This window comes from Pholis gunnellus (assembly GCF_910591455.1).
Source record: "Pholis gunnellus genome assembly, chromosome: 3".
Classification (NCBI taxonomy): Eukaryota; Metazoa; Chordata; class Actinopteri; order Perciformes; family Pholidae; genus Pholis; species Pholis gunnellus.
The window spans coordinates 17,284,654-17,309,800 of record NC_136529.1 but is presented as its reverse complement, the minus strand read 5'-3'; the positions used below and the strand labels follow the sequence as shown (position 1 = coordinate 17,309,800).

The following is a 25,147-nucleotide window of genomic DNA, read 5'->3' as shown; positions in this document are numbered from 1 at the left end:
CATGAATGTTTGTGCCAGATTGCATGGCAGTACACCCAACAGATGAGACATTTCAGGCTAAACTACAAATGTCAACCTCGTGGTGGTGCTAAAGGAAAAATCAGGGAACCACCAAAGTCATTCGGATTAATCTTCAGCGGGAATGAATGTTTGTACAAAATGTTGTAACAATCGTTCCATCAACAAGCCACATTTGATTTATTTGAGTCAATCTCGCAAACACAGTTTTACTGCTGTAGCGCAACAAATCTGCAGTTAAAATAGTCTCCATAAAATACGTAATGTACTCTTGTTTCAGAAACATTTGCTATAAGCTACAGTGCCCAGCTGCTTTTGGAAATGATTGCAGGCCGAAGTTACACTTTAAAGATTTATCTTATCAGTATCAGTATGAACGCTCTCGGGGTCTTTCATGTGATTTGTTGACAACAAAATATAGAACATTGCCAACAACCATTTTTGTAAGCCAATGCTTCCAAAAACAGAATATATAATATACACTGCATGAATTTTGTACCACGATGAAATAGATCACAATTGTAAAGAGAGAGATGGCCCTTAAATACCGACATTCCCCAATAAAAACCAGAGTAAACCAGTGGTGTATTTTCAGATTTTTTTAATATGAAATATTCTCTGTCTTTTAACACTTCTGCACCATTTTACAAAAGCCCTGGCAGTATTTTTCAAAGTCCACACGCACACACACACACACACATGTCCCAAACAAAACACATACAGTAGAAGAAAGAAGTGTTCTTCATATTGTTTGAACACTGTTTGTGTAAGTGCTCTTAGCTGCTCATCTTCTCATCACATTTGTGATTCCTTAAGATATTTCTTTAGTTCATTTGGAGATGAAAATGCCAAAAAGAATCCAACATACAAAAACTGCACAGCTGAGAAGAATGTGGAAGACAGTAGGAGAGCTTCACAATCACATGCAGTGTGATGTATTTGCAGCCAAAGACAAGAAACCAGTTGATATCAAACATGTGAAATGTGTGCTTATGCATGTGGAGTTGCAAGCGTTGTTGGGTAAAAGCAAATCTTATAAAGAATACGTATAGCTGATTGTGGATACAGGGAGACTCTAAAATGTGCTTTGACTTAACTTAATCTTAAAATGGCTCTGTTGCAGTTACGAATTGCACTGCCACAGGAACATGTGAACAGGATTTAGTACTTGTTGATCCTAAACCACCTGTCCTTGATGTCTTCCCAGTTTAGCAGTACGAGGCATGAGTTCAAGTACGGTACGCTCATTTTCAAAGTGTATTAACAATCACATGCCTCAGGCACTTCATATCAGAATCTGGCACTGACTGGAAATCATATTCAAATATGGAATAAATGTTGATGGTGACACTGAAATTGATTATTTCACACGTGTAATAAATGGATCTCACTGCATGTGATATTTGGAATGAAAATTCACTTAATGTCACTTATTATGGTTGAAGGAGTGAGGCTTGATAAAAGGCACTTTGAATTTAGTCAATTTGTGTACTTAAAAGCCCACAAAGTGTGTTGTCACAGGGACATGCAGTTCAACGGTAACTCTGCCAACATCAGCCTTTACAAGTTGTTGCAAAATTGCAGCATGGGGTTATGGCAGAACATTTTGCTTAGCTTAAGGCAATAAGGTTTTTGAGTGGTAGTATCAAAATAGGAGTAAACTTTGGTCCGAGACCTTCCACAGGAGCACAATTAGGATTAAAACTATCTTTTGTGATACAAAGAAATTAGTAAATATTTCCCTTTTGAAAATAAGGACTCCACGTGTGATTCTGCCTGCATTTTTCTACTAAATAGTCTACTATCTCAGCTTCTTAGTGGGATCAAAAAGCAACTTTAAACACAGTTTTTTTAAGAGATTAGTGTGGTTCTTTTGATTTTAGGAAAAGCTGAGTATGTAATACTGCATTGCATCTACCCAAATATCCATGGCTTACTAGCTGCATAGCAGGATAACATTCACACATCCAGCACAGCAATAAAGTCAGTTTACAAATGCACACAAAAATATGTATAAACAGTGTCCTGAACTGTTAATCATTTCAGTTCTGTCTGTGACAGTTTCATTGAACTGAAATAAATCTCGATGCGGTACTCGCACATGTACCATACTCCTTTTTAAAACTTAATGTTAGAAAAATAATGGTCTCTTGAACAATGTCAGACATTTGTCAGCACACAAGTCAGTGTGAGAAGGAGGTTCACCAGTAGAGTTCAATGATAAAACCTCACATTAGGTGCTTTGAGTCTATCATCTTTACAAATAACACATTTGTGTTCATGTTTTTTCAGAACGGCAGAGTATCCATAAAGATTTTTTCCACTATTGGTGGAGGAGGGACCAGGTCCTCTAGTTTCAGGTAGAAGATGCGCTGTAGGCCCTGTGTGCACAGAGTCCTCAGTTCGGGGAGTTTGCCCAGAAGACGAGAAAGATAGTTGGGCTGGGTCCGGCTCGGTTCTGAGCCGTTTCCGCTCACATGTTCCCTTAAACAAGTGATGAGATTACTCTGAAAGTCCTCGACCCGTTTGGGCTCTTTGAGGCCATGGCGATCTAGATGCAAAAAAATGTTCTCATGAGAAACACAGTCCTGAATATATACATACAATTAAAATGCAGTGAGCGTCACTGTAATGAAAAGCAAACAAAGGCTCTCACCGGTGATGATAACTAACGCTGCAAGACAGGCAAACAAGGAGAGATCTAAGTTCATGCGGTGAAGGCTCTGGGAGAAATCCATGATGGAGTCAATCCAGTCACCAAAACTGTGAACGCACTGCAGTCGGTGGAGGACCAAACCGTTACAGAAGATCAGCTTGTTCTTCTCTGGATTTGACCTATCGGGTTTCAAACCAATAGTACAATCAGCATATTGAAAGGTGCACATTAGTCTTGTGAAATATTATTTAACATGGCATGTCTTTTAACTGTAAAAGAAGCCGACCTGTATGCGAGTCGCAGAATGAAGAGTTCAACAAAAGCTGATTCAAGGAGAAGCTCCTGGTCCTCTGTGCAGAAATCTGTGAATCCTGGGATGGTTTCAGCCCAGATTCTTATTACATCCAAAGCACCGGTCAGCAAGTCATAAAACTGCTGGATATCACCGGCTTCCTCCTTATCTTTCAGGTTCACCACAGTCTCCTGGTACTGAGGAGGAAGGGAAGGGAAGGGTCAATGCTACTGAACTGTAAATACCATCAATGAGATGTTTGCTGTCCATGAGTTCATTCTACCTCCTGTGTTGAGCTAATTGTTGATGATCTGATTGGTACAAATGAGCTGTGAACATGCTGCAAGTCTTGAGATTTACCTTGGAGTAGTCGAGCTTTCCAATGGTTGGGTTTGAGTCCAGATGAGCCCTGACAAGAGAGGCTATGATGTTGACACTGGGGGTTGTGGATGAAGCCTCGGCCACAGTCTTGGGTTTGGAGGGCAGACGACCCCGACGACCTTTGAGGCTGTCCGTGCGAACAACTAAGACAGGGACGAAAGAAAGCAGCACTTGAAGCACACGTTTGTGACGCTCACATGGCCATCGCTTCTTGAAAAACGACTGCTGTATCAGTTTCTCTTTTTCTGCAGCTGGCACCATAAGGCTCTGGTTACATATGTCTGTCATTCCTAGCTTTGGTTTCACAAGACTGTCACTACAAACCTCAGTTTGTCATACATTAATCACTGACATTGCATTACCTTCTTTGACCATTCCCACGACGAGACATTTCTGGAAACGGCAGAACTGGCAGCGGTTTCTCCTCCTCTTGTCCACAGGACAGTCTTTATTGGCGAGGCACACATACTTTGCATTTTTCTGTACAGTTCGCTGTCAAACAAGAAAAAAAAATACATTACTAAAATTACAATTGTTTATTACAAACATAAAATACATTTGCATTCTGTCTTATGTAGACTTAACTCAGTAGTATAGTCCGACCAATACTGGATTTGTGAGGCTGATACCATAATAGAAAATTGAGAGTTCAAAACATCTAATAATAATACTTTACTCTTAAAAATTGGAATTGTTACCAAAATATGTACTTGGTGGTACATTGCACATTTAAAGTAGTCAGTGCTCTCTGGTTGACAAACTTTGTATGGTGTCACTATTTCTAAACTATGTCAAACATAGCTTTGATGTTTTGTACTGCAATGGCTCATTACTTTTACCAATATATGCAATAAGCTATAATCAGCCAATAAGTCGTCCCAGTCAATTTATCAATCAGAATCTAGTCTGACTCACCGGATGTGGACTGTGGGTGCATGTCTGCCATTGGCCATGTATCTCAAGCTGCATTCTCCTCAACTTCCGCTATCTGTGTTATCTATTTTGCAAAGGCCCCGTCGCTGCATCCTGTGCTTTATGCTGCCCAAGACGACTGTGATTGGTGTGAAGAAATACAAACAAGCTAGAGCATTTTTTCCCCTATACCAGAATGATAAAGTGGTCTGGCTATGTAAGACTTGTCAGGCTCTACTGAATAAACATACTCTTCAGCAATTTACCTTGAAGAAACCTTTGCAGCCCTCACAGGTGCGGACTCCATAGTGCTGACAGGATGCATTGTCACCACAAACTGCACAGCGGCCCTCACTGGATCCTGAGTTGTGGGTTTTAGGAGACATCATGGCCCCCTCCACTATCCTGGGGCTTTCCAGTGGTCCGTGCTCCAGGGACATTGGAGGACAATGAAGTGGAGAGACATGCTGCTGAGTAGGCAGAAAGAAATGGTCATCATGGCCTGGCTGAGCATCCTGATGGTGCCCGAGGGGAGAGTGCTGCTCTGGTGCGGGGCTGCCAAAGGAGAAAAAGGAGAGCTGCTGGGCCATGGCACCCTTATCTGCCATAGAGGACGGGGGGGCTGAGGGGTAGGGGCTGAAAGGGGAATCCCACACAGGTGCAGACTGGGCCTGAAAGCCTGATGTTGGAGGGGAAGCAGCGGCATAAACCGGGCTGCCATAGTAGTCAGAGCCACCTGACGATAGTGTTTCATCAAGGCAGCTCAGCGCAAAGGAACCTGGGTAACAGCCATACACCTGAAGATCATCCAGCTTGAAGGCTTGGCTTTGCATCTGAGGGCAGGAGTTGTCAGCTACCGCGGCGTGGCTGAATGAAACCGTAGAGGTGGGAGGGGAGGTGGTAATCTTGCAGGAATAAGCATCAAACTCCCCCACATAGCCATTTCCCACCAAGGTGTTGATGCCGGGCAACGAAGATGTAGACAGCTGATCATTTTGGCCACTGATGTCCATCACCAGTTTGGCACTGAGGTCAGGATTCAAGAACTCAAAGCTGAAGTAGTTGTCATGCGGCAGGGATGCATACTGAGTTTGTACACAGGTCATTGCTAGGACAAAGAACAAAGAACAAAAAAAATTACAACTGATGAAAAATAAACCTCAATTTTTGTCTATGTTATATAAATATTGTTTGTATTTATATCTTCTAGATGTCTTAATACTCAAAAAAAATGTGTTTTATGTAAGTAACTGCATTGTAAAATAATTATTCACTTGGGATAACTAGGGCTGACAGGGAGTTGTCAGCCTAAACATACATATGTGGTAGCGTAATGCATGCACTGTTCAGACAGTGCCCAATAATTAGATATTACATTACAGTCATTTAGCTGACACTTTTACCCAAAGCGACTTATATTTTAGATGCTATCATACCGTAGGGGTTAAGTGTCTTGCTCAAGGACACATCGACTTGCAACTAGTGGTGCCGGAGCCAGAGCCAGGGTTTGAACCACCAACCCTCTGATTGAAAGACAGCCCTGCTCTCCACTCAGCCACAGTCGCCCCTTCATATAGATATTTGTTTAAGTCAGCATTTCCTAATCACCCTTCTATAACCTTCCAAACAGTAGCTGACTTCAACACCTTTGATGCACAAGGTCTCATTTCCTCTACATGCCATTTGTTTAGCTCTAGGACTCAATCAGTCATCTTTAGAAAATGCAGAGGGAGATCCAGTGAAGCAATCAGATATCATCAGATACTGTGTTACTGGCTGCTAATGCTTTGAAAACCTCCTTCAGTGGAGGGCAACCCTCTTTCACAGGGACTGTATCAGGGAGTGCTGCTGGATTGTATTTCAGGGCTGAATGCCAGCTGAAATAGGAAAGGTGGCAAAGCCTGTTTATGTGTGTGTGTGTGTGTGTGTGTGTGTGTGTGTGTGTGTGTGTGTGTGTGTGTGTGTGTGTGTGTGTGTGTGTGTGTGTGTGTGTGTGTGTGTGCGTGTGTGCATGGTTGGCTGAATGGGTGTGTATTTACATGTGCAAACTTCCTCACTCTGGGTTTTTCAATACAAAAACACGTCTCAGCTGATCACTGTTGTTTAACACATTGTTAAATTATATTACATTTAAACTTAGACACTACTCAAGTGTCCAACGTGTGGTTTAAGTCCTATAAATATACTCTATACGTCTTCTTGTATATCAACGGTAATACATAAAACATGTGGAATCATGTTAAGTCATTAAGATGAAAAAGTCGTAAACTCTGAGCTATTAAGCTCAGAATATAGATCAGACAGCTGATAAAACTCTGAGAATAGTACAGTTGCAACAGAAGTATTTGTAGGAGCAGGGTTCACTAATGACAAAATATACCCCTATATACTCTCTCCATAATAATAAAGTTCCACTCAGTTGCTCAAGTTTATTAGGTAGGCCTATAGCTAAAACTAATGCTCTAACAGAGTGGTGTTGATTCAATGATGTATCAATGAGGGTAGTCTTTTCAACATAACTGAACATTATAATCATGAAGGAAGATTTGCATGGATATTGTATTAGACAGCATTAGCTTTTGCTAGTTGTACCTTACCAACTTGCAACTGACTGTATAGCTCTGGCTGCTACGCAAAGGGGGAGGCATTAAATTCTATCAAACTAACTTGAGTAAAAGGGTGCATATGTTTAAATGTTGTATCAGCAGTCTAGTCCGCTTTGTTCTATGAGCCTATATTATTATGAAAGTAGTTACAATGAAGGATAAAGGCAAGCATATCAATTTAATATCAGCATTAATCTGCCCCCTGAATAAATAAATATCAAAATATGCAAACAAACAGTTCACTTTCACTCACCTGGTTCATGTAAATATCCGGATTTTTAAGCTTTTCATTTATTCCAAAGGAGTGAAACTGGTGAATGTCACCTCTGCCAGCTGCTGTCAGAACACACACTCATTCAAACACACTCTCACACACACATACTGGGTCAGACCAATGCAGGAGGATCCATACACGCTTGTTTTATTTTGGCTGCGTCGACAAAGAGGCGGGTCAATGCCCAAAGATGGTGAACAGGGCGGTGGAAGGTTCCGGGTCGCGAGCCAATCAGCGTCGGCGAAGCGCAGACGTTCTTCCGTGTGACGCACGAACGGGATTCCATTGACGCAAGAGCCGGGGGAGCGTGCGTTCTAAATATAAACCGACAACGACAGCGGCGCTCACATGGGGCTATTACTGGATGAAAGGCTAAAAATAGCCGTAGTTTGGAGGTGCAGACGTTATATGACTGGAAATATAGCTGCTATACACGTTTACAACAGGGAGGTGTGTTATCACATGGCTGACCGGGAAACACCTGTAGGTTCTTTTTTTCATAAAATAGGATTTCTGTTGTCACAGAATGGCAAGAAACTCCACATTCTCTGGCATCTTTCAAGTAAACTTGGGGGAAAGGTACCAGGAATACACATTTCTACCATGTAATTATATGATTGAAAGATTTTTTTAAAACGATTACTAAATAATGTTGTTTGTTTTTTATCTGTTTTATTCTACTAATAATACTTTGTAATGATTTGTAGTGCTTTGTGTTTGATTATGTTTCAGTTTTGTTTGTCAACTTTCGCAAGAATTTTGTTTAAAAATGACATGTATTTTCATGTATTTCTTCAAATTAGAGATGATTACACATGATACAGTTAAGCTGAAATCATTTAGCAAAGTTTCCCTTTTTAAATGGTTACGGATGAACACTTCAAATATGTAAATTTCACAACAGACAAATATCACAAGAGGAAATCCCCTCCATACAGGAGGCCTCTAATCCAGACAGACTGCATTAGACATACTTAATCCTGTGAGCACTTTGACATCTAAATTCTGACCCATAAAAATATGTCAATTACATGTTATATTCAAGAGATGTGACAACAAATGTGCACCATGGATGTCAAGGCCACAGCTGCAGGTGTCCATTTGTTAAAATCAATCCAAGCATCACCTAATACCCCTTATTAATACCCCACAACAACCAGAAAAACACACTTAAACTCTCTTGGGGGATCTTTGGGAGTGATCTAGTTTCTCTGTTAAGTATGAAGAAAGTGAGAGGGATCATTCAGCGTGAGAAGCACTTAAGAGGATCTAAACACACCTGCGGTAATGGAGACAATTTAAGGGGATTGCGCATGATGCTGTGTTTTGTGCAGTATGAATATAAAATTACAGACTAGACTGAAATGATTCTTTATGGCACTTTCACTTAGTCGTGCAAGAACACACATGCTGGCATGTAGTATGCACACATATAAATACAAAGACTAAATATATTGCTTGTTTTAATTAAACAGGAGTTGTGTCAATTAAACGGTCCAATTCTGTGAAGTAATCCATCTATGCACCTGAAGCTCGACCACAGTCTGGATACAATAATCTGACTTGTTCTTACTTGTTTTTCGTATGGTCTTGAAATAAGTCAATTTATGTTTAGAGTTTGTATACAGTATGTTACCATAAGTTAGCACTGGCACATTTTGACAGACGTGTCTTGTGTCTTTTGTTTGATTAAACTTAACAATGATGAAATGACATGATGTTGCTTTGCCAGCACTGAATACTCATTCCCACTCAAAACATTTCTAAGGAGATTTCACATCTAAATATAACATTTTCTCACCTACTTTTTAAGATTTGCATTTTGATTTTCATCTGCAGGATGGAAATATATTTGTTTAATCTTTCATTTCCACCAACTCCTCTCTCTGCTCTTTCCTCCATCATCAGAGACTCTTTATGTGTAATGTCTGATGCCTTCTCACAAGAGTTTAAGTGTGCCACAAACACACACACACACACAATCTACACTGAACGTTTTCTGTTGCCTCTTCTCCTCACCACTTCTGGATTAGGCCTCCTGCTTTCCCTCCCACATTGATGCAAAGCCTGCCTCACTGTAGGCTGCCATGCTTTGGATTTAGGGAGATTTAAGCAACTCAAATTTAGAATTTCAATAAGTGGGCTGCATGCACATTAATATTGCATAAACATATAGCCTAATACTTTAAATAAATGCACAAGTCAATACTTTGAAATATAAGCATTGATAAGCACCCATACACATTATTTATGGCAGATAAGCATGGGATTACAGTTTACACTGTGTTAAAGATGTTTTTACAGGCAAATGTTGGTTCTTTCTACTTTGAAAGCAGTTGAAGCAGCATGTTATTATTATTATGGGATTGATATGGTTCTTATGGCCATGTAAACATTCAGGTATTCTACCATTTGTCCATTAAAAGAGTTTAACATTTAGATGAAAATGTTTTATTTTGTATCCACATATTCTTCTACCTTATGGTAGAAGTCTGTCTCATTACAGTGTGAGAGCTTCATATTCAGCTGCGACATACAGCAATCTCCCCAAATATAAACAGGTCGGACATTATATTACCAAGAGACTTGTAGTGGGGCGACAGATTGTAATTATTTCTGAGGACAATTCAATAAACGTAGTCAATGTGATGCTGTATGAGCCTCACTGACACCGAGTATGCAACATTGTCAAGACACACATGCAAATGACAGCTACACAATCTGACATTAAGACAAGTTAATCAATGAACATGCAGGCATGTTACATGAATATGTACTACTACTGCATACACTAAAAGACTCAACACAAGACAACTGCCGCCTGACAGACACATAATGCACATCACTGAACAGAACAGAAAATCAGAAATCTCATCAACATTCTTTTCCAATATTTTTCCAGTCACAAAACATATAATTCGGTGGAATATATCTTATTTTGTTACACTTCTGAAGGCGTCTGTGTATTGTGTGACTAAATTAAAAAAGCCTAAGCAATGGAAGCGTCTTGTTACAAAGATGATCCAATGATAAAATTGTATGCAAAGCTACAGAACAACAACATATAGGAAACATTAATGTATTAAATACAGTGGAATGCTGTTTTTTATACTAAACTTCTACTAAAAGCTCAATCAAACCCCCTCTGCCCAGCACTTTCAGGACTAAAACTGTAGAGAAAATCTTTATAAAACTCCATTCAGTCACATTCAGTGAAGTGTTTCTCACATCATTTCTTCACACTGAAATAATGACATTATGTATTTTTCTTTCAGGTGGATGAACAACGACACTGACAAAAAGACATGGGAACAGACGGGGGGAATAGTGTCGTTGAACAAGGTGAGCTGCTGTGAACTCCTGAAGGCTGAACAAAGCCAGTTTATCACCAGCTGCCTTAGGAAGTATAGATGAAACTACTGTAAATGTGATTAACCACAACATAACAAAAGCAAATATATTCCTTATCCACACACACACACACAGATACAGAACATGCTCTGATATTTAAATTACAAAAAAATGAATGCATTACATTTAAGTTGGCACACAATAGCAACGATCAGACTGAGAAGTGAAATTTGCTCTTTAGATTTGTTCCGTCAGTGTAGATGTCTGTACTTTGAAATTATGTAGAATTATATCAGGGATTAAGTGCATAAAACATACACACTAATACTGAATAAAAGAAACACACAGTTACACACTCAGAGATGGACGACTCTCTTTCATCCTGCATCATTAGAGTAATAGAAGTGTCGTGTGGTGCCACTTCGCAGGCTGGAGCGTGTAGTGGAAGCGTTGATCTACTTGTGGTGAAAGAGGCCGGATGATTTTGTTGGTGCAGCCATCATCATGTTAGCTTGGTTCTTGTGAGTTATGTGGATCTATAGTAAATATAAAAAAACGTTAGTGATCAACAATTTAATTATTTGTGTATGAATTATTTTAAATTTGATCCATATCTGGTCCAAAACCATCTCTACTTAAATTAAATCAATGATTCCCATTATCAAGAAATAAACTAAATGCGTATTTCTTCTTTGAAGACACATCATTTTCTATGTTATTTCAGGTCTCCAATATTCTAATATTCTCCCTGAGCACTGAATCCACCTGACTCTAAATGACGTCACATGCATGATCAGTGAGTATAACAGGGTGCAAGGGCTCCAAAGACTCAAGGTGCGTTCACACCAAAAGCGTTTCACGCGTCGCGAATCGCGCCAAACGCGCCAAACGCAACGCCGGCATCGCCGGGGACTATTTGTGTTCATTCGCGTCCATCGCGTCCAACGCGCTGGACGCGCCAAAAAGGGGGCGTGGCTTATCGGCCTGAAAGCTGTTCAACTGTCCGCCATCAACCGTAGAAAAATAGCCTCTATTTCTGCTCAGTACGTGTTGTGGAAGTCCCAGATATCACGGGGAACTAAACGCCGTCATGTCTGGTTCATAACATAGTCCGGAGGAGCTCCGTGGATTTCATCGAGCTCACTGTGTCTAGCGAGCCACACGTCGGCTGTTTACTACAGCTGTATGAACACACTATAAACTGACTTGGCTGTGATTTAACGGCAATAAACCGACAAAAAGGGACTCCGAAATAACTACGTAATGATGCCGATTTGTACTTGTTTTATCAATGAAGCTCGGATCGATCGGTGCTAGGCTATGCTAACATTACGATAACGTCATATAGACGTAAATACGGCAGCGTCTATTCATTGTTTGTACCATATGGTTTACACACAAACATGTCTACACATAGTTTGGTCCGGTCTCTACTGATATGAGGTATCGTAGAGCTCTGGGTGAACATAGCGGCTACAGCATTTATTTTCTGATTTAGCAACGGCAGGACTTCACTGATGACGGAGAGAGCAACTCAACGCTGATTGGCTATCGCGCTGGAGCGTCACGCGATTTTTTCGCAGAAGTTCAAATATTTCAACTTCAGCGTTTGGGGCGTTTCGGCGTTTCGGCGTTTTGACGCGCCAAACGCGACGCCCCAAACGCGCCAAACGCGACGCCCCAAACGCGCCAAACGCCCCAAACGCGTCTGTACATAGACTTTGTATGTAATCGCGCCGCGTCAAACGCGTGAAACGCTTTTGGTGTGAACACGGCTTCAGTTTATAAGGTACACCAAGCACCAGACAGTTTATGTTGAAACTGATTTAGAGAGGCGCTGATTCAACTGTATGATCGTTTTTTGAGGCTAAAGTTTGTGGTGCTGTTGAATTGTTTTACATTGTACTGAAAACTGTTTTTAACATTTTGTCTGCCCAAAGTTTATCAATGAGGATAGAGTAACTATTAGAAATAGACGTCCTTGCTGCTATTTGCATAAAAACCTGATTTCAACTGGCTTCGTTTTGAAGATTTGACACTTTGAATTGTGGGTAACTGGGGGACTGAGACTCAGTTGGTGGTTTGCTCTGAATCACAGGGTTAATGGATCCATCCTCAAGCTTCCCCTGTTCAAATAAGCAAGGCATAGCCTCCAAATTCTCACAATGTTTTGGTGCGATAACTAAGTCACTTTGGATAAAATCGTCTTCTAAATAACTGTAATGTAATGTTCAAAAGGAGAGCCCTCAAACACATGCTGTGTGATAGCCCTGAGCCATCGTAGATTTAGCCCTCTCTAACCCGCTTTAAGCAGCTCACACAGATAAACATAATCAGGGTGAATATTTACAATGTTTTGCTAACTGAAATATTGTTGCTCTTATCTGTGTTGCTCTTATCTGCACAAAACAAATCTAAGAATAAATGTAACTTTGTTGTACACTACAATGATGTAATCACTGATTTTAATGAATCTCATATGTAACATCTCTTCGCACTGAACTGGTTTATGTCACTTACAGTACATGGAGGCTGCATCCAGGGCTCCCCATCGATTTGCATGGGCAGGGCTTTGATTGTCCTGCACACGGGGAGGAGAGATCTATTTAGACTGTGCTATTTATACTGCAATGCACAACAATGGCCACATAAATAGGTCAGGTATTTTTTGTTATTGTCATCCACCTGTAGGTAAAAGTACACAACCTGATGGTAATTTGGGAAGTCTGAGCTAGTCTGCGCCCGGCGCTCTTCAGTCCAGTGTAGATCTGTCCCATCTCTATGACTCCTTCCAGACCCACCACCTCCAAGCGTTTGTCAGTCATATCTGCAGAGTGACAAAACACTCACAAATCAAGTTCAAAGAGTTTGTAAAAGATTAAATCGGTTTTACAAACAACCAGGTCGCTGGCACCAGCATGCAAAAAGGCAGAAAAGGCTTACTGGCAATATTTTGACGTAATACATTTGGTGATTTAGGAGAGTACAAACCTTGAGAGATTGTTTTAAGAAGTTCAGGGTCAGTGATAACTTCACTGGGCTCCACCACAGGTCGGATATCAGGCTTCTTGGACTCGCCCCAGAGGTTGGAGCCTCCGTGCATGCTGGGTATGTTGAGGACAGCTATGCCCTCAAGAGACATGCTGCTCAGGTCCAGAAACCTTCCACAGCACTGGTGGAGGCAAAACAATAAGTTGGTTACGCAACTGAAAAAAACTTGAACATGACAAAACAGGTGCACTCAGTAGAGTTTAGATCTCCCCCAGGTGTGTTTGGAACCACCACTGCTGTATTGTGTGATTGAATGAGTACAACCCAAAATTGGCTAACCCCTCTTTAGAAAATAAAGGGCTGTAAGGCATTGTAAAAAAAAAACACTTATGTGCCATGTTTGTGCCATGTTTGTAAGCAATTGGCCTGAAGTTGTTGTATAAGACATCTCATACAATCTTGCCAAAAATAAAATGAAACACACCAAGCTGTCTGATTGCTTCGGAGCGACTGAGTGGCGGTGATCTACTCAGCAGTGTGTGTACCATGGTAGTTCCATTAGCTGTTAGCTGTTAGCCGAACACACTGACCAAAACACTGAAAGTGACAAACTCAGCTATCTTATCATATGCAGGCCCTACCAGTCAGGGGACTGTTTACAGTAGACAAGGCAGTCAGTGGTAGTACAAAGAGACAGTAAAAGGAGTTTTGAGAAAGTGAGAGACACCGCAACCAGAAGAGGCCCTTAAGCATGCAGACATAACTGGGCACGCAAAATATTATGCCGTTTGCTTCAACAGAATATGAGATTAGCCATGTACAGACACAAAGGTTATTATGATTATTATGGAGGAGATAATTATGTGAATTACAAATAATAACTTGCTGCAACAGCTACATGACTGTATTGGACATCCTAACCTCAATCATGAGACACTCCTTCAGCTTCTTGCAAGACGCAGAGATGGTCTCAGACGTGGCAAACTCCAGATACCAAAGTTTGTTCTTCATTCTTAAAAACAAAAGAGAACAACAGCTTCACCTTTATTATTTGACAAAAAAAGCTCTGTTACACTTTTTATTAGAAAAGACTCTTGGTTCAGACAGTTGAGTGTGAATCCTCACCTGCTGCTGAACCTCCGGGGGTGTTTCTCTCTCATGGAGTGGAAACGATGAGCGATAGAGGCATCCTGTCAAAGTCAAAAGGTAATGTGTTCATGTTTGTACACAATGTATGATGTTCCCATTCCTTCCTGCCGAGGCAATGACTCACCACTCCAACAGAGAAGTAGTTGTTAATGATCTCGTAGGGCACAGGGTCTCCAGCCTCTTGGGGGTCGTCTGGTATCACCTGGATGCTCCAGCGGTCCATGGGAACCAACACGCTAGCGTCGATCTCCTTCAGGATCTCTCTCAACTCTGACCCATCGTAGCCTTTGTGGGATAACAGAATAAGCAGATAAAGTAAATGCAGGGCTCCAACGTCAGTGCCAATACCTCAGTGAGTAGAATTAATGTGCTGATGGTTTTACCTCCTCCCCAGCGTAGACAGCGAGCCAGGTCGTTCCCCGTGCCCAGAGGCAGGATAGCTATTGGAGGATGCACCTGCAGGTTTTCTTTGTCTGAAATCACAGGCACGTTATTCAACCTTAGAGATCTTTATCTTAATTACCTCTCTGAAACCCCAAAATTACCCACAGTACCTAAAGCATCCAGGATCCACCCGGCGGTGCCGTCTCCTCCACACGCCAAGATCCTGAACTCACGCAGATTGCGGAAGAGGTGGAGTCTGAAGAAACAAAGGCATCATTGATGTGAAGAAACTCAAGCGTGTAAAGTTAGAGCGGTGAAAGTGAACTGTACCCTGGAGCAGGACCTCCATTGGAAAGGTTGTACACTTGACGTGGGTTCAGCAGGTACTGAAACTTCCTGAGCACTCTGTGGAAAACAGAGAAGCACACACACAAGTAAAAACAACCAGGAAGTGAGAGAAGCCATATTCTGAAAATGACATAAAAATGGAAGGATTACTTTTACAGTAAAAGAAAGTTACACAAACATATCGAGACTTTAGGCTGCTTACCGTTCACCCTGCTTTCCTCCACTTTTTGGGTTCACAAACACCAGCAGAGGGTGGGTGTCTGGAATCGGAACAATCTGAAGAAGAATACAGATTAATTCATTTGAAGAACGCAAACGTGATATGTAAGGATATATGGACACATGCTGTAAGTCAGGCGACTGCACATCTTTTATATAATAAGTAAGAGGCAGAATAATTCAAAATGTTGCTGCTGTCAAATAAAGAAGGTTTTGTTTTTTTAAGGAAGTAGGCTTGGTTTATACATGAACACCATAAACCATGACTTCTCTGTGTGTCTTGCACCAAAAAAAGTTTGAGTTTCCTTAATATTTAAACATTATGATGATATATTGTAATTGCCATGAGAGATACATTTTAGATTTTAGGAAAATTCCACTTAAAAAATGGTGACAGTGAATGTTGAAAAACGTGCTTTAATGCACATTCATAAGGACACAAAGCTAACTGAGCCGAACTGCAGACAGAAGCAGTGGATTTTCTCATGTATTTTAAGAAGTGGATTATGCTGCAGGAGGTTTCTCTGTAAGTTGTGTTACTTTTTACTATTGCTTCAATATATTGAAACTAATATGATTTAAGCTTGTGACAGGAGGTGAGTATCTGGTACTTTAAATGAAAATACTGGACCAACGGGTTTATCCCAGCTGAGCTTTGACCAGGACTTCATCCAACACACTGAACTGATACAAACAGACTACAAAGACACTGGCGCAGTCCTTTTTAACATGACAATCTTCCAGAAATAACATGACGAATCACAAAAATGTGAGATTCTCCCAAAAGCAGTGAAACGCAGATGGTAGTTTGAGCAGACCACTTGAAAAAGACCTTGCACAGAAAACACATGGGTGTGCAGTTGGAAAAGGAATAAAAGTGTGTAGGAAGATTTGATGACTGCAGACCTGCAGGATGTGGCCATCAGGGGTGACGTTTAACAAGCTGCTGTCTTCTTCCTGCAGGAAACACGGGACAACAAAAAAAAAGGATAATTAACTTACAATTATCGTAAAAATCTAAATCTGCTCAAGCCAAATTAATGGTGCTGCTCATTTTACCTTTGAGACACCATGTATGGCCCACGGAGGAAGTATATGATCTCTCAGTGGCCCACAATCACAGGACGATAAGCCAGAGAAAATACACTCATCGTGACGCTTAAAAGAAGACAAGTCTCAGTTAACATAGAGCAGAGAGTTCTTCTCTAATTAATCTAATTCATGTTCAAACACGCACACACTCCTCACCATCTCCTGGCACCACACACAGCGCCTCCCCGCTAGAGTCTTGATCTTCTTGTGGCAGACCTGACACTTGGTGGACTTACAGTCCGCTCTAATCCAGTCGTGAGCTGCTACCTGAGACAGAGAGGAGAAGAAAAAGAGGAGGCTGAGGAAAAAGGTTTAATTCACTACTACTACTTTGTCCATTTCTAATTACCCAGAAAAATGTCTACTTGTTCTTCTACTCATAATGTCAAGTCTTATGGTGTTATATAACTTCCGCTCCAAGACCAAGATTCATGTTCACTACAGTGGTGCCAAACCACAAACAAGCCCTGAATGACGTCAGCAAAAATTACGTTGTAATTTAATAGACTCAGCACAGACCACACCCTCAACAGAGCAGCTGCGGTGACAGCGTTAGATTTATGACATTTTTGGATAACCACACACGCATAGTTTTAAAAACTAAATAACTCAGGGTTCATTTACTAGATATTTCCACAGATTTGGTTTAAATGTGACAAAAAAGATAAGATATAACAAATTCTATAATTTTCTAATCGTCAGCTAATCTTATGAAATGACCAAATCCAACATGAATTGATCACTAACATGTCCATTTATCCACAGCCTGATTTCATTTCTAAAGATTGAGGGCTCCATTGTTGTTCAAAAACACACCGATGAGACACACTGTTGCACTGGTTGACGTGGACCTTCATTACCATTTACATCAGCAGTTTATTTTGAGTCAATCGCACATACGCCCAATGAATGCACTATTTCCTCCTTTTTTCCGGACATTTGCAAAAACTACTGCGCCCCTCCTTTTTAAGACATTTCTTTTTTTGCCTCTTTTAAAAATGAATCGTTGTTGTCTTTTTAGTTTGTGAACAAAAAGGAACAAATTGACACTTTGCTAAGCTCTGCCCCCCGCTGCTACTCCATCAAGCTGTCAGAGCTAAAGTTACCGTGGAGTCCACAATGTCACTAACTGCACTCCCTGAATAAATATTATCTAATTTTTTGGAAAAAAAGTCTCTGGAGCAGAGCCGGTGATTTGTCGGACCCTGTTCAGGGCTGGCTGATGCTACGCTATGATTGGCCAGTCTGCATTTAAGGGGTGGGACTTAGTGAAGGGTCAATTGGCTCAGTAATGGCTGCCACAGTAGGGACATTGGTAAAAGTATTGCGAGACGGCCTAATGCAATGTTGCTTTTGGATGGTTGACATAGAATATCAATGGACTAATCCTTTAATTTAGCTACAGTAAATGTAAGTTTGAAAATATAATGTAAGGAAATGGAAATGCAGCGTCGTGTGTGTTCTTACACCAATCTCCTTTTTAGATCTGACAAAGGTGCGGGCACAGGGTTCAGGATTCTTGTTGGCACAATGACTGTGGACGGTGTACTTGCAAACTGAGGGAGAAGAACAGATGTTACAGGGGTGACTGAGTTCAACATAAAGTGTTCTCAACTAAAACATATATGATTCTTTAGCAACAAAATCTAATAATGGACAAATAATGAATGTTATAAGCGAATAAAGAGTGACTCCTCTGCTTCGTTTGTATTGTGTATGAGGTGCAGGGTTGCCCCCTGATGGCGGCCGTGAGCTCTTACAGGTGCAGCAGAGTCCCTGCTTCCCGAGGCCGAGCAGCATGCTCTGACACACGCTGCAGTACGTCGGCTTGTTAAAGTGCTTCATCCTCCAAATATGTTGTCCATCGCTCTCCGTCATCTGTGGGTGACAAGACTAAAATAAAGAAAAGTGGAACCGCAGTAGATCACACTGAGAAAAGTTACAATTTCGAGTTGGTTCATTCATTAACAAAACAGGGGTTGTTTAGGTGCTGTATGTGGAGTCAAATGATTGTTCCGTCACCTTCAGTCCGAGCAGAACAAGTAAAGGCACGTTGTTCATGCCTCCCTTCACCCATTCATCCAGAGTGACAGTCCCACTGTTATCCACATCGATCGCTGTCATCATGTCTTTGAGCACCTGTCCAATTACAAAAACAACTGCTGGTTATTCATCGTCTAACTCTTGGATAGTAAACTTCATTTTACATCTGTCCGCTGCTGTTATTAACTTAAACTTTAATTTATTCATCTGATACACATATACATACATTCAATTTGACCATGACAGTTAACCCATTCTAAGCATTCAGGGGCAGTGGGTTGCTCAAGCTCTGCTCAGTGTAAGCTCTCTTTCTGAAAACAAACTTAGACTCTCCTACTTAAAATGTTATGTTATCTTCTTCAGAAAAGTCATAAATGATTCAATGACAGAATAAAAAACAGAAGCTTAAAAAGGAAAAAATGGATCAAAATGAGACTCATACTGGTCTTAGTTCAGTCACGTCCCAGCCGAGGTAATCAGCAGCTCGCATCATCTGGGTGATTATACAATCCACCTCCTGATGGAGAGACAACAGGGTCATCTTGTGCAAAATACTGTGACCGCTGACAAATTACAAACAAAACCAGCCACTAAAAATACTGTAAGTTAAATGTAGTCTAACTGCAGTTGGGTCTTATTATTTAATTATTACTTGTTTGTTTATTGATGATATATGGTTGGCTTCAGAACTGTTTTGTTTTTCCCCCTTTTATTTTGAAAATGGACGGTTTATGATTATTATTTACAATTTTCCAAAGTGTATGTGGGTGCCCTTCCATGTTGCCAGCTGTTGCACCAGCAAGAAATACATTAGCTGGATGTTCACAGTCAGCGGCATTTCCTGTTCTGCATATTCATCTATCAACATTTCAACTTCTAAATTACATATAGAGAGAAGCTTACTTATTGAAAGCCCAGAATGATTTGAGTTTTCAGTGTTTGTTAAGGGGTCCAAGACCAACAAAACAAAACAGTAAGTTAGACGTGAGACATTTTTTACATTTTACAGAACTAATTGTAAACAATAAATGTGTCAACTGTTGCAAGTGAATACAAAAGAACCCCAAATATCTTGTTAATAAAGGCACACATTGTAAACACAGGGAAGTCAGAGAAACTTGTCACTTACAGAGCTGTCCAGGAGTTTGTTGCAGTCTTTATCGTAAAGTTTGAAGGTAACTAGAAACAAAACAAAATCAGTCAGTAATCCAACCGTTGTTTTTTTCACTTTCTCAGACCTTCCAGATCATCCAATTCATCAATCTTAATCATTCATTAGTGGTAAAATGTACATTAAATGCAGTTAATAAATATGTCACGAAATGTTCAAAAGGAGGATGAAACCAACATTCGAGCTTCTCTCGTGGCTGTCCTTCCTCCAGCACTGAGAAGTAACAGGACACATCACGAAGAAAGACCCCACCTGAAGATAAAGAAATACAGAATCAACCTTTTGACGAAACTGGAAACCTTTATTACATTACTGAGATTTAAAGCAGCATGTTCTTTTCACTTCTGGATGAAAATGTCGAACTGCGGCAATAAAACAATAATAGGAAGTATTCTATCAAAGGCTGGTTATCTGAACAGGTGCACTAATCTCCAAAGCGACTCTACGCCTACGGCTTCATTCCTGTGACTACAAGATCAAATAAACACAAACAAACAAACAAACAGGTGGGCGTTGAACAAAGTGTCCAACAGGAAACACTCTTTGTAGCATGCTTTGATTATTTTCGGGATGGCATGTGGGGTATTCCCAACGACACTCAGAGCTGAGCATGACTGTAAAGTTGTTCCTCTTATCACCTGCCTGATCCATGCGGTTATGTAAAAAGTGATCAGGCTTTCAAATAGATTTACCTCCTTTGGGCAGACGGCTCTTGCCGGACGCATTGTGCTCCACATGTTGAAAATATTGAAAAAGACGATGGCAGAAGTCTGCAGGGAAGTCATCCACTTCTAGGTATGTCTTGAGAAAGAGACAGAAACCCACTTCATCCACGCACTGTGGGAAGAAATGAAACTTATTGTCACGAGACTCATGGTCAACTGTAATTTCAAGATAATTCCGTAACAATCTACAAGAAAAAAACTATTTTATTTGGAACAAATTACCGGAAAAGAGACAAATGAATTCCATATAAAGGGTAGCAAGACAGAATGTGCAAAAATGTATGTTTAAATTAAATGAAGAAAGAAATTCCCAATATTAAATGAATACAAAATATATAAACTTGGTTTTAATTGAAGAAGACATTTTTGAAGAAATTAAATTTTTTTCAATTATTAACACCAAATTAAATAATTATTTTCTGAAACTTCTGACAAAATGTATTAGAAGAAATGGGAAATGACTACCCTGTAAAATAATAGTAAGACCTACCACATGTATCATTGATCTGTTGCATGACTCACCTTTCCAAAGCTGTGCTGGGCCAGCCGACCACCAGGCTGAAACTCCTTAATCACATCTTTCACCCTCCGACTGCTGTCTGCAAAGAGAACATCAGGAAGTGGATTAAAAAAATCAAAGAGGACATGAAAAAAAGAATACAATTATTGACACATTTTTCTGATACAAATCTGTTTCGAACACGACCAACGAAAAGAGAAACTCCTACAGTTAAACTGAGGGCAGAGAATCGTAGTAACTAATTGAGCTCTTTGTCTATTTGGTGTTTGTCCCACCCATTAATCACAACGCTCCTGAGAGCTAAAACAGGAAACAAACAAGAGCTCGTCACTAATTGTGGACGTGGACGTACTGTGTGTATCCTACGTTAAATCTGGGCTGTGCAGTTTGAGAGGAGCGGGTTTATTATCCTTTCATCCATTATCCAACAGAGCCCCCCCCCCCCCCCCCCCCCAACACTAAAAGCCTACATACCCCTTTCATTTCATTTTGTTCAAAGCCTCTGAGTGTACAGCTGAATATTTTTAGCCTTTTTTGCTTCCTGTCAACAGGTCTATCTAATTATGTATTAGCTTGAAGTGCAGTGCATGAGCATGCACTTACAGTTTGGAGTTGTTGTTCGTGATTAGTGCTGCTCCCGAAGGTCAGATTCTCAAGTTTGAAAGTATAGCTGGAAACTCATTAAAGTAAGTTAGTGATCAATCAGGTATAAGAGAAGTCCCAAATCAATCAGAAGGCCCTTTTATCTACTCTCTCAGTTTTTTATATTCTGTAATCAGCACACAGGAGTACAGAGGTTTCAGCATTTCCCCCTTTACTCTCCGCCACATATATGATTACAAGAGTATTCTGATTGATTATAGTGTGTGAGCTTGTCTTGCTCTTTTCCTCTTCTTGTATTTGTTTCTACCTTTGCTCATCACAGAACCAACCATTGTGTTTCTCACAACTTTCAAATCATCCGTGTTGGATAAAGTATTCAGATCTTTTTTGCTGAAGTAAAAGTACGAACACCACGCTGTAAAAACAGCAGCCAGCCAATAGCACACCTGCTGTACTTGTATATTTTGTGGGTTAGTTTGCTTTATAACTATAACATCATAATTGATAAGCTCTTAATATGTTGTATATACAAATCTTAATATAAATTTGCAAATTAACTAGTAATTAAAGCTGTGAAATAAATGTATATTTCCTTCTGAACTGTAGTGGAGTAGAAGTAGAAAGTGGCAAAAAAAAGACTCAAGTAAAGTACCTCAAGCTTATAGTAAGTAAAGTATTTTAGTAAATGTACTTAGTCACAAAATACGTAAAATACTTGAATTCAAAATCTTGGTAAAATGACAGAAATAGCTCAATATAATTTACGTATGGTTGGTATATATTACAGAAAATTATTTGACCATTGTTATTGACGCATTAATGTGAAGGTGTATTTGTCGAGCTGGAATTAATTTCAATTACATTATATACAGTTCAATCTGTAGCAATGTGTCTATGAACCGATTACATTCTGTGTTTTTTTTTAATTTTAATCAGTAAAGTAACTATTGGCTGTCAGATACATGTAGTGCAGTAAAAAGTAAGACAGTTCCCTCAGAATTGTAGTGGAGTACAAGTAGAAGTTTGCATAAAATGGAAACACTTAACACAGTTCTTGAGTTCATGCACTTAGTTTAATTTCCCCAATGCAAATCATTATTCTTTATATACATGTATAAAGTCACAAGTGCATTTAAAGGCAGTTGTACACAACAATAGATATTTTGACTCTATTGATCTATTGATTTTCCAAAAGACAGATTGTGTTGCTTGCCCCCTCCCCACAGCAAGGACTGAGAAAACTACCTGTTCAGCTGCTCTCTTTATGTTTTATGCGCAGCATTGACACGCCTGTAATATCAATAACTTTTGAAATAAAGTTAAGTGAGAAGATGACACTTACATTCCATGTAGTGCTGCAACTGGATAAAATCCACGGGAGTCAGAGACCCTGCTGTATCGTCAGACGAGGCCATGCCGAGCAGCTGACTGAGCAAAGACAAATCAATGATGGGCGTCACAGAGATGACAGGGAGGAGAACAACACCAAACAAAGCCTTAACCTCAAGAGAGGCTGCTGAAACGAGGAGGTAGTCTTTTGTGTCATAGGTGGGTCAAAATAACTGGTTTTCCACCATTCCTTGGATTGCAAATACCAGCAGTGACTAAACACTCCACTCTGTGAGGACATTGATCAACCACAGTGTGTGGTTCCAGATATTTAGACAGTCTGGGGCTTCTAGCTGATGAATCCTAAAACCAGAGCCAATAAGAGTTACTGTACCACATTCAATAAGTAAGGGAAGTCTTGTCGTGCATGCTTTTAGTTGACACCCTTAGAAACATGGACATGAGTCAACAGTTTGTGACAAGATCTGACAAGATGAGGATTTACCCACAAGGAGATACATGTAGGCTAATAACATATGTTATATAACAGGCTGTATGACTGTCGCCAGCAGAAAATAAACATGAATTTACCACCAGCCTGTAGAAATATGAATTGTGCTGGTACATGTGTCCACCTATCTTCTCTGCACAAGTCTCCTATCTCACAACAAACACTGTGTAATACCCCATCAGCTTAATCAGAAACGTACTGTACAAACACCTACGCAAATCAAAAATCATCAATTAAGACCAACCTTTTAAGGGTCGTCCATCAGACAGGATTTGCTATGATTTCATTTCACAGAGTGACAGGTACGATTTTTTACTTTGCCGTGCTCTCTAAGTGCTGCACAGGTGTTCAGTCATCCGGTTAAGGACTGCACACTAATAAAGGCTCCTTACCTTCCTCTCTCCTCAGACTTCAGCGGAGCTAAATAAAAAGCGTCCCAAACTCGGAGCTTCACAACACGGAACTTTGATATGTTGGTTGACGGCAGCTGGTGCTCGTGGGTGAACGTCTGTCGTGGTATTAGCGGATATAAGGGATTAAGAAATGGGCGGAGGAGGAGCTTTTAGTGACATAATTACAGTTAGTGGCACCATCTCGACTGTGTACTCACTCACACAAACGCAGTAGGCACGCACACGCACGTGCACTTGTTTGATGTATTAACATGTGTTCTAAATACTGCAGAGTTAAGCCTCAAAATGAGGTTCAGGCTCTCTGGTTTCCAGCGTTCACAGAGCGAATGAGCAGATGTATATATATGTATTATATGTGAACTTATAAGTTGGCTCAGAGAAGCTCTTTGCAAAAAAAAAAAAAAAAGCTTCCAGACTGGGCCTTACAATTGTAAATGAACTGGAATTTTGCTAATTGTCATTATTTGGTATCAAATGATCAAGATTATTTGAGGACATGTCTGAAATAGAAGCTATACTTGAACAGGTGTATGTTTGCTTTTCTGCCAATTTTCTTTAAGGAAGTCTGAGGTCCATGACGCATTGATAAGATATGCTGAGGCAGTGGGTGTAGTAGGCTAAATGCACTGAAGATAAAATCCCACAAACTGAAAGTGGAGGACCAGTTGGCAGGTCAAAGGTTTTCTGATGAGGCAGTGACACTAAAGGTACCATGGTCCGTATAGTCTCCAACTGAAAGAGCAATATATGCATGTGATGGCAGGGAAAGATGCAAAACATGAAGGAACCACAGAGCATATTTGAAAAAAAAGTTGTCATGGCATGACTAGTGTGGACAAAGAAAAGGAGAAAGGAGTCATGCAAAGAGAGTGACTATAAATAAATAGACCAATCATCTGGGCCCAATGCAATGGACACATATTTTGCATATATTCATATAATAATATGTTTGCAATGCATTGTGGTATATATAAAATACATACTTGCAATTAATTATGGAAAAATATTGCTACTGTGCATGTATTGAGCAAAGTATTGTCTCAAAACCACATGTTATGTAAATTGATCACTTATGAAATTATGTTTTACCTATGATATAACATGTGACAGGGTTTTACAGATCTGAAAATCACATGTATGTCATATTCATTTATCACAT

The 25,147-nt window shown here is 40.2% G+C and overlaps 2 protein-coding genes across 2 annotated transcripts; both read right to left on the bottom strand.

The window, feature by feature from the left end:
- Nucleotides 1–616: 616 nt before the first annotated feature.
- LOC306713813 (putative nuclear hormone receptor HR38) lies at nt 617–7,252 on the bottom strand. The gene is made up of 7 exons (XM_079183650.1): nt 7,119–7,252; nt 4,526–5,367; nt 3,710–3,839; nt 3,327–3,490; nt 2,961–3,163; nt 2,675–2,853; nt 617–2,569 (listed from the first exon to the last, which is right to left on the bottom strand). The coding sequence occupies exons 2-7, from the start codon at nt 5,363–5,365 to the stop codon at nt 2,307–2,309; spliced, it is 1,779 nt and encodes a 592-aa protein (XP_079039776.1). The 5' UTR covers nt 5,366–5,367; nt 7,119–7,252; the 3' UTR covers nt 617–2,306.
- Nucleotides 7,253–9,589: 2,337 nt separating this feature from the next.
- dgkab (diacylglycerol kinase, alpha b) lies at nt 9,590–24,089 on the bottom strand. The gene is made up of 24 exons (XM_079157105.1): nt 23,968–24,089; nt 23,078–23,163; nt 21,135–21,211; nt 20,580–20,724; nt 20,065–20,139; nt 19,846–19,895; nt 19,159–19,233; nt 18,696–18,812; nt 18,434–18,551; nt 18,141–18,229; nt 16,830–16,940; nt 16,641–16,739; nt 16,488–16,538; nt 15,565–15,638; nt 15,345–15,419; nt 15,185–15,270; nt 15,014–15,103; nt 14,755–14,915; nt 14,607–14,671; nt 14,403–14,493; nt 13,482–13,662; nt 13,197–13,317; nt 13,011–13,071; nt 9,590–11,026 (listed from the first exon to the last, which is right to left on the bottom strand). The coding sequence occupies exons 2-24, from the start codon at nt 23,148–23,150 to the stop codon at nt 10,946–10,948; spliced, it is 2,166 nt and encodes a 721-aa protein (XP_079013231.1). The 5' UTR covers nt 23,151–23,163; nt 23,968–24,089; the 3' UTR covers nt 9,590–10,945.
- Nucleotides 24,090–25,147: the final 1,058 nt, after the last annotated feature.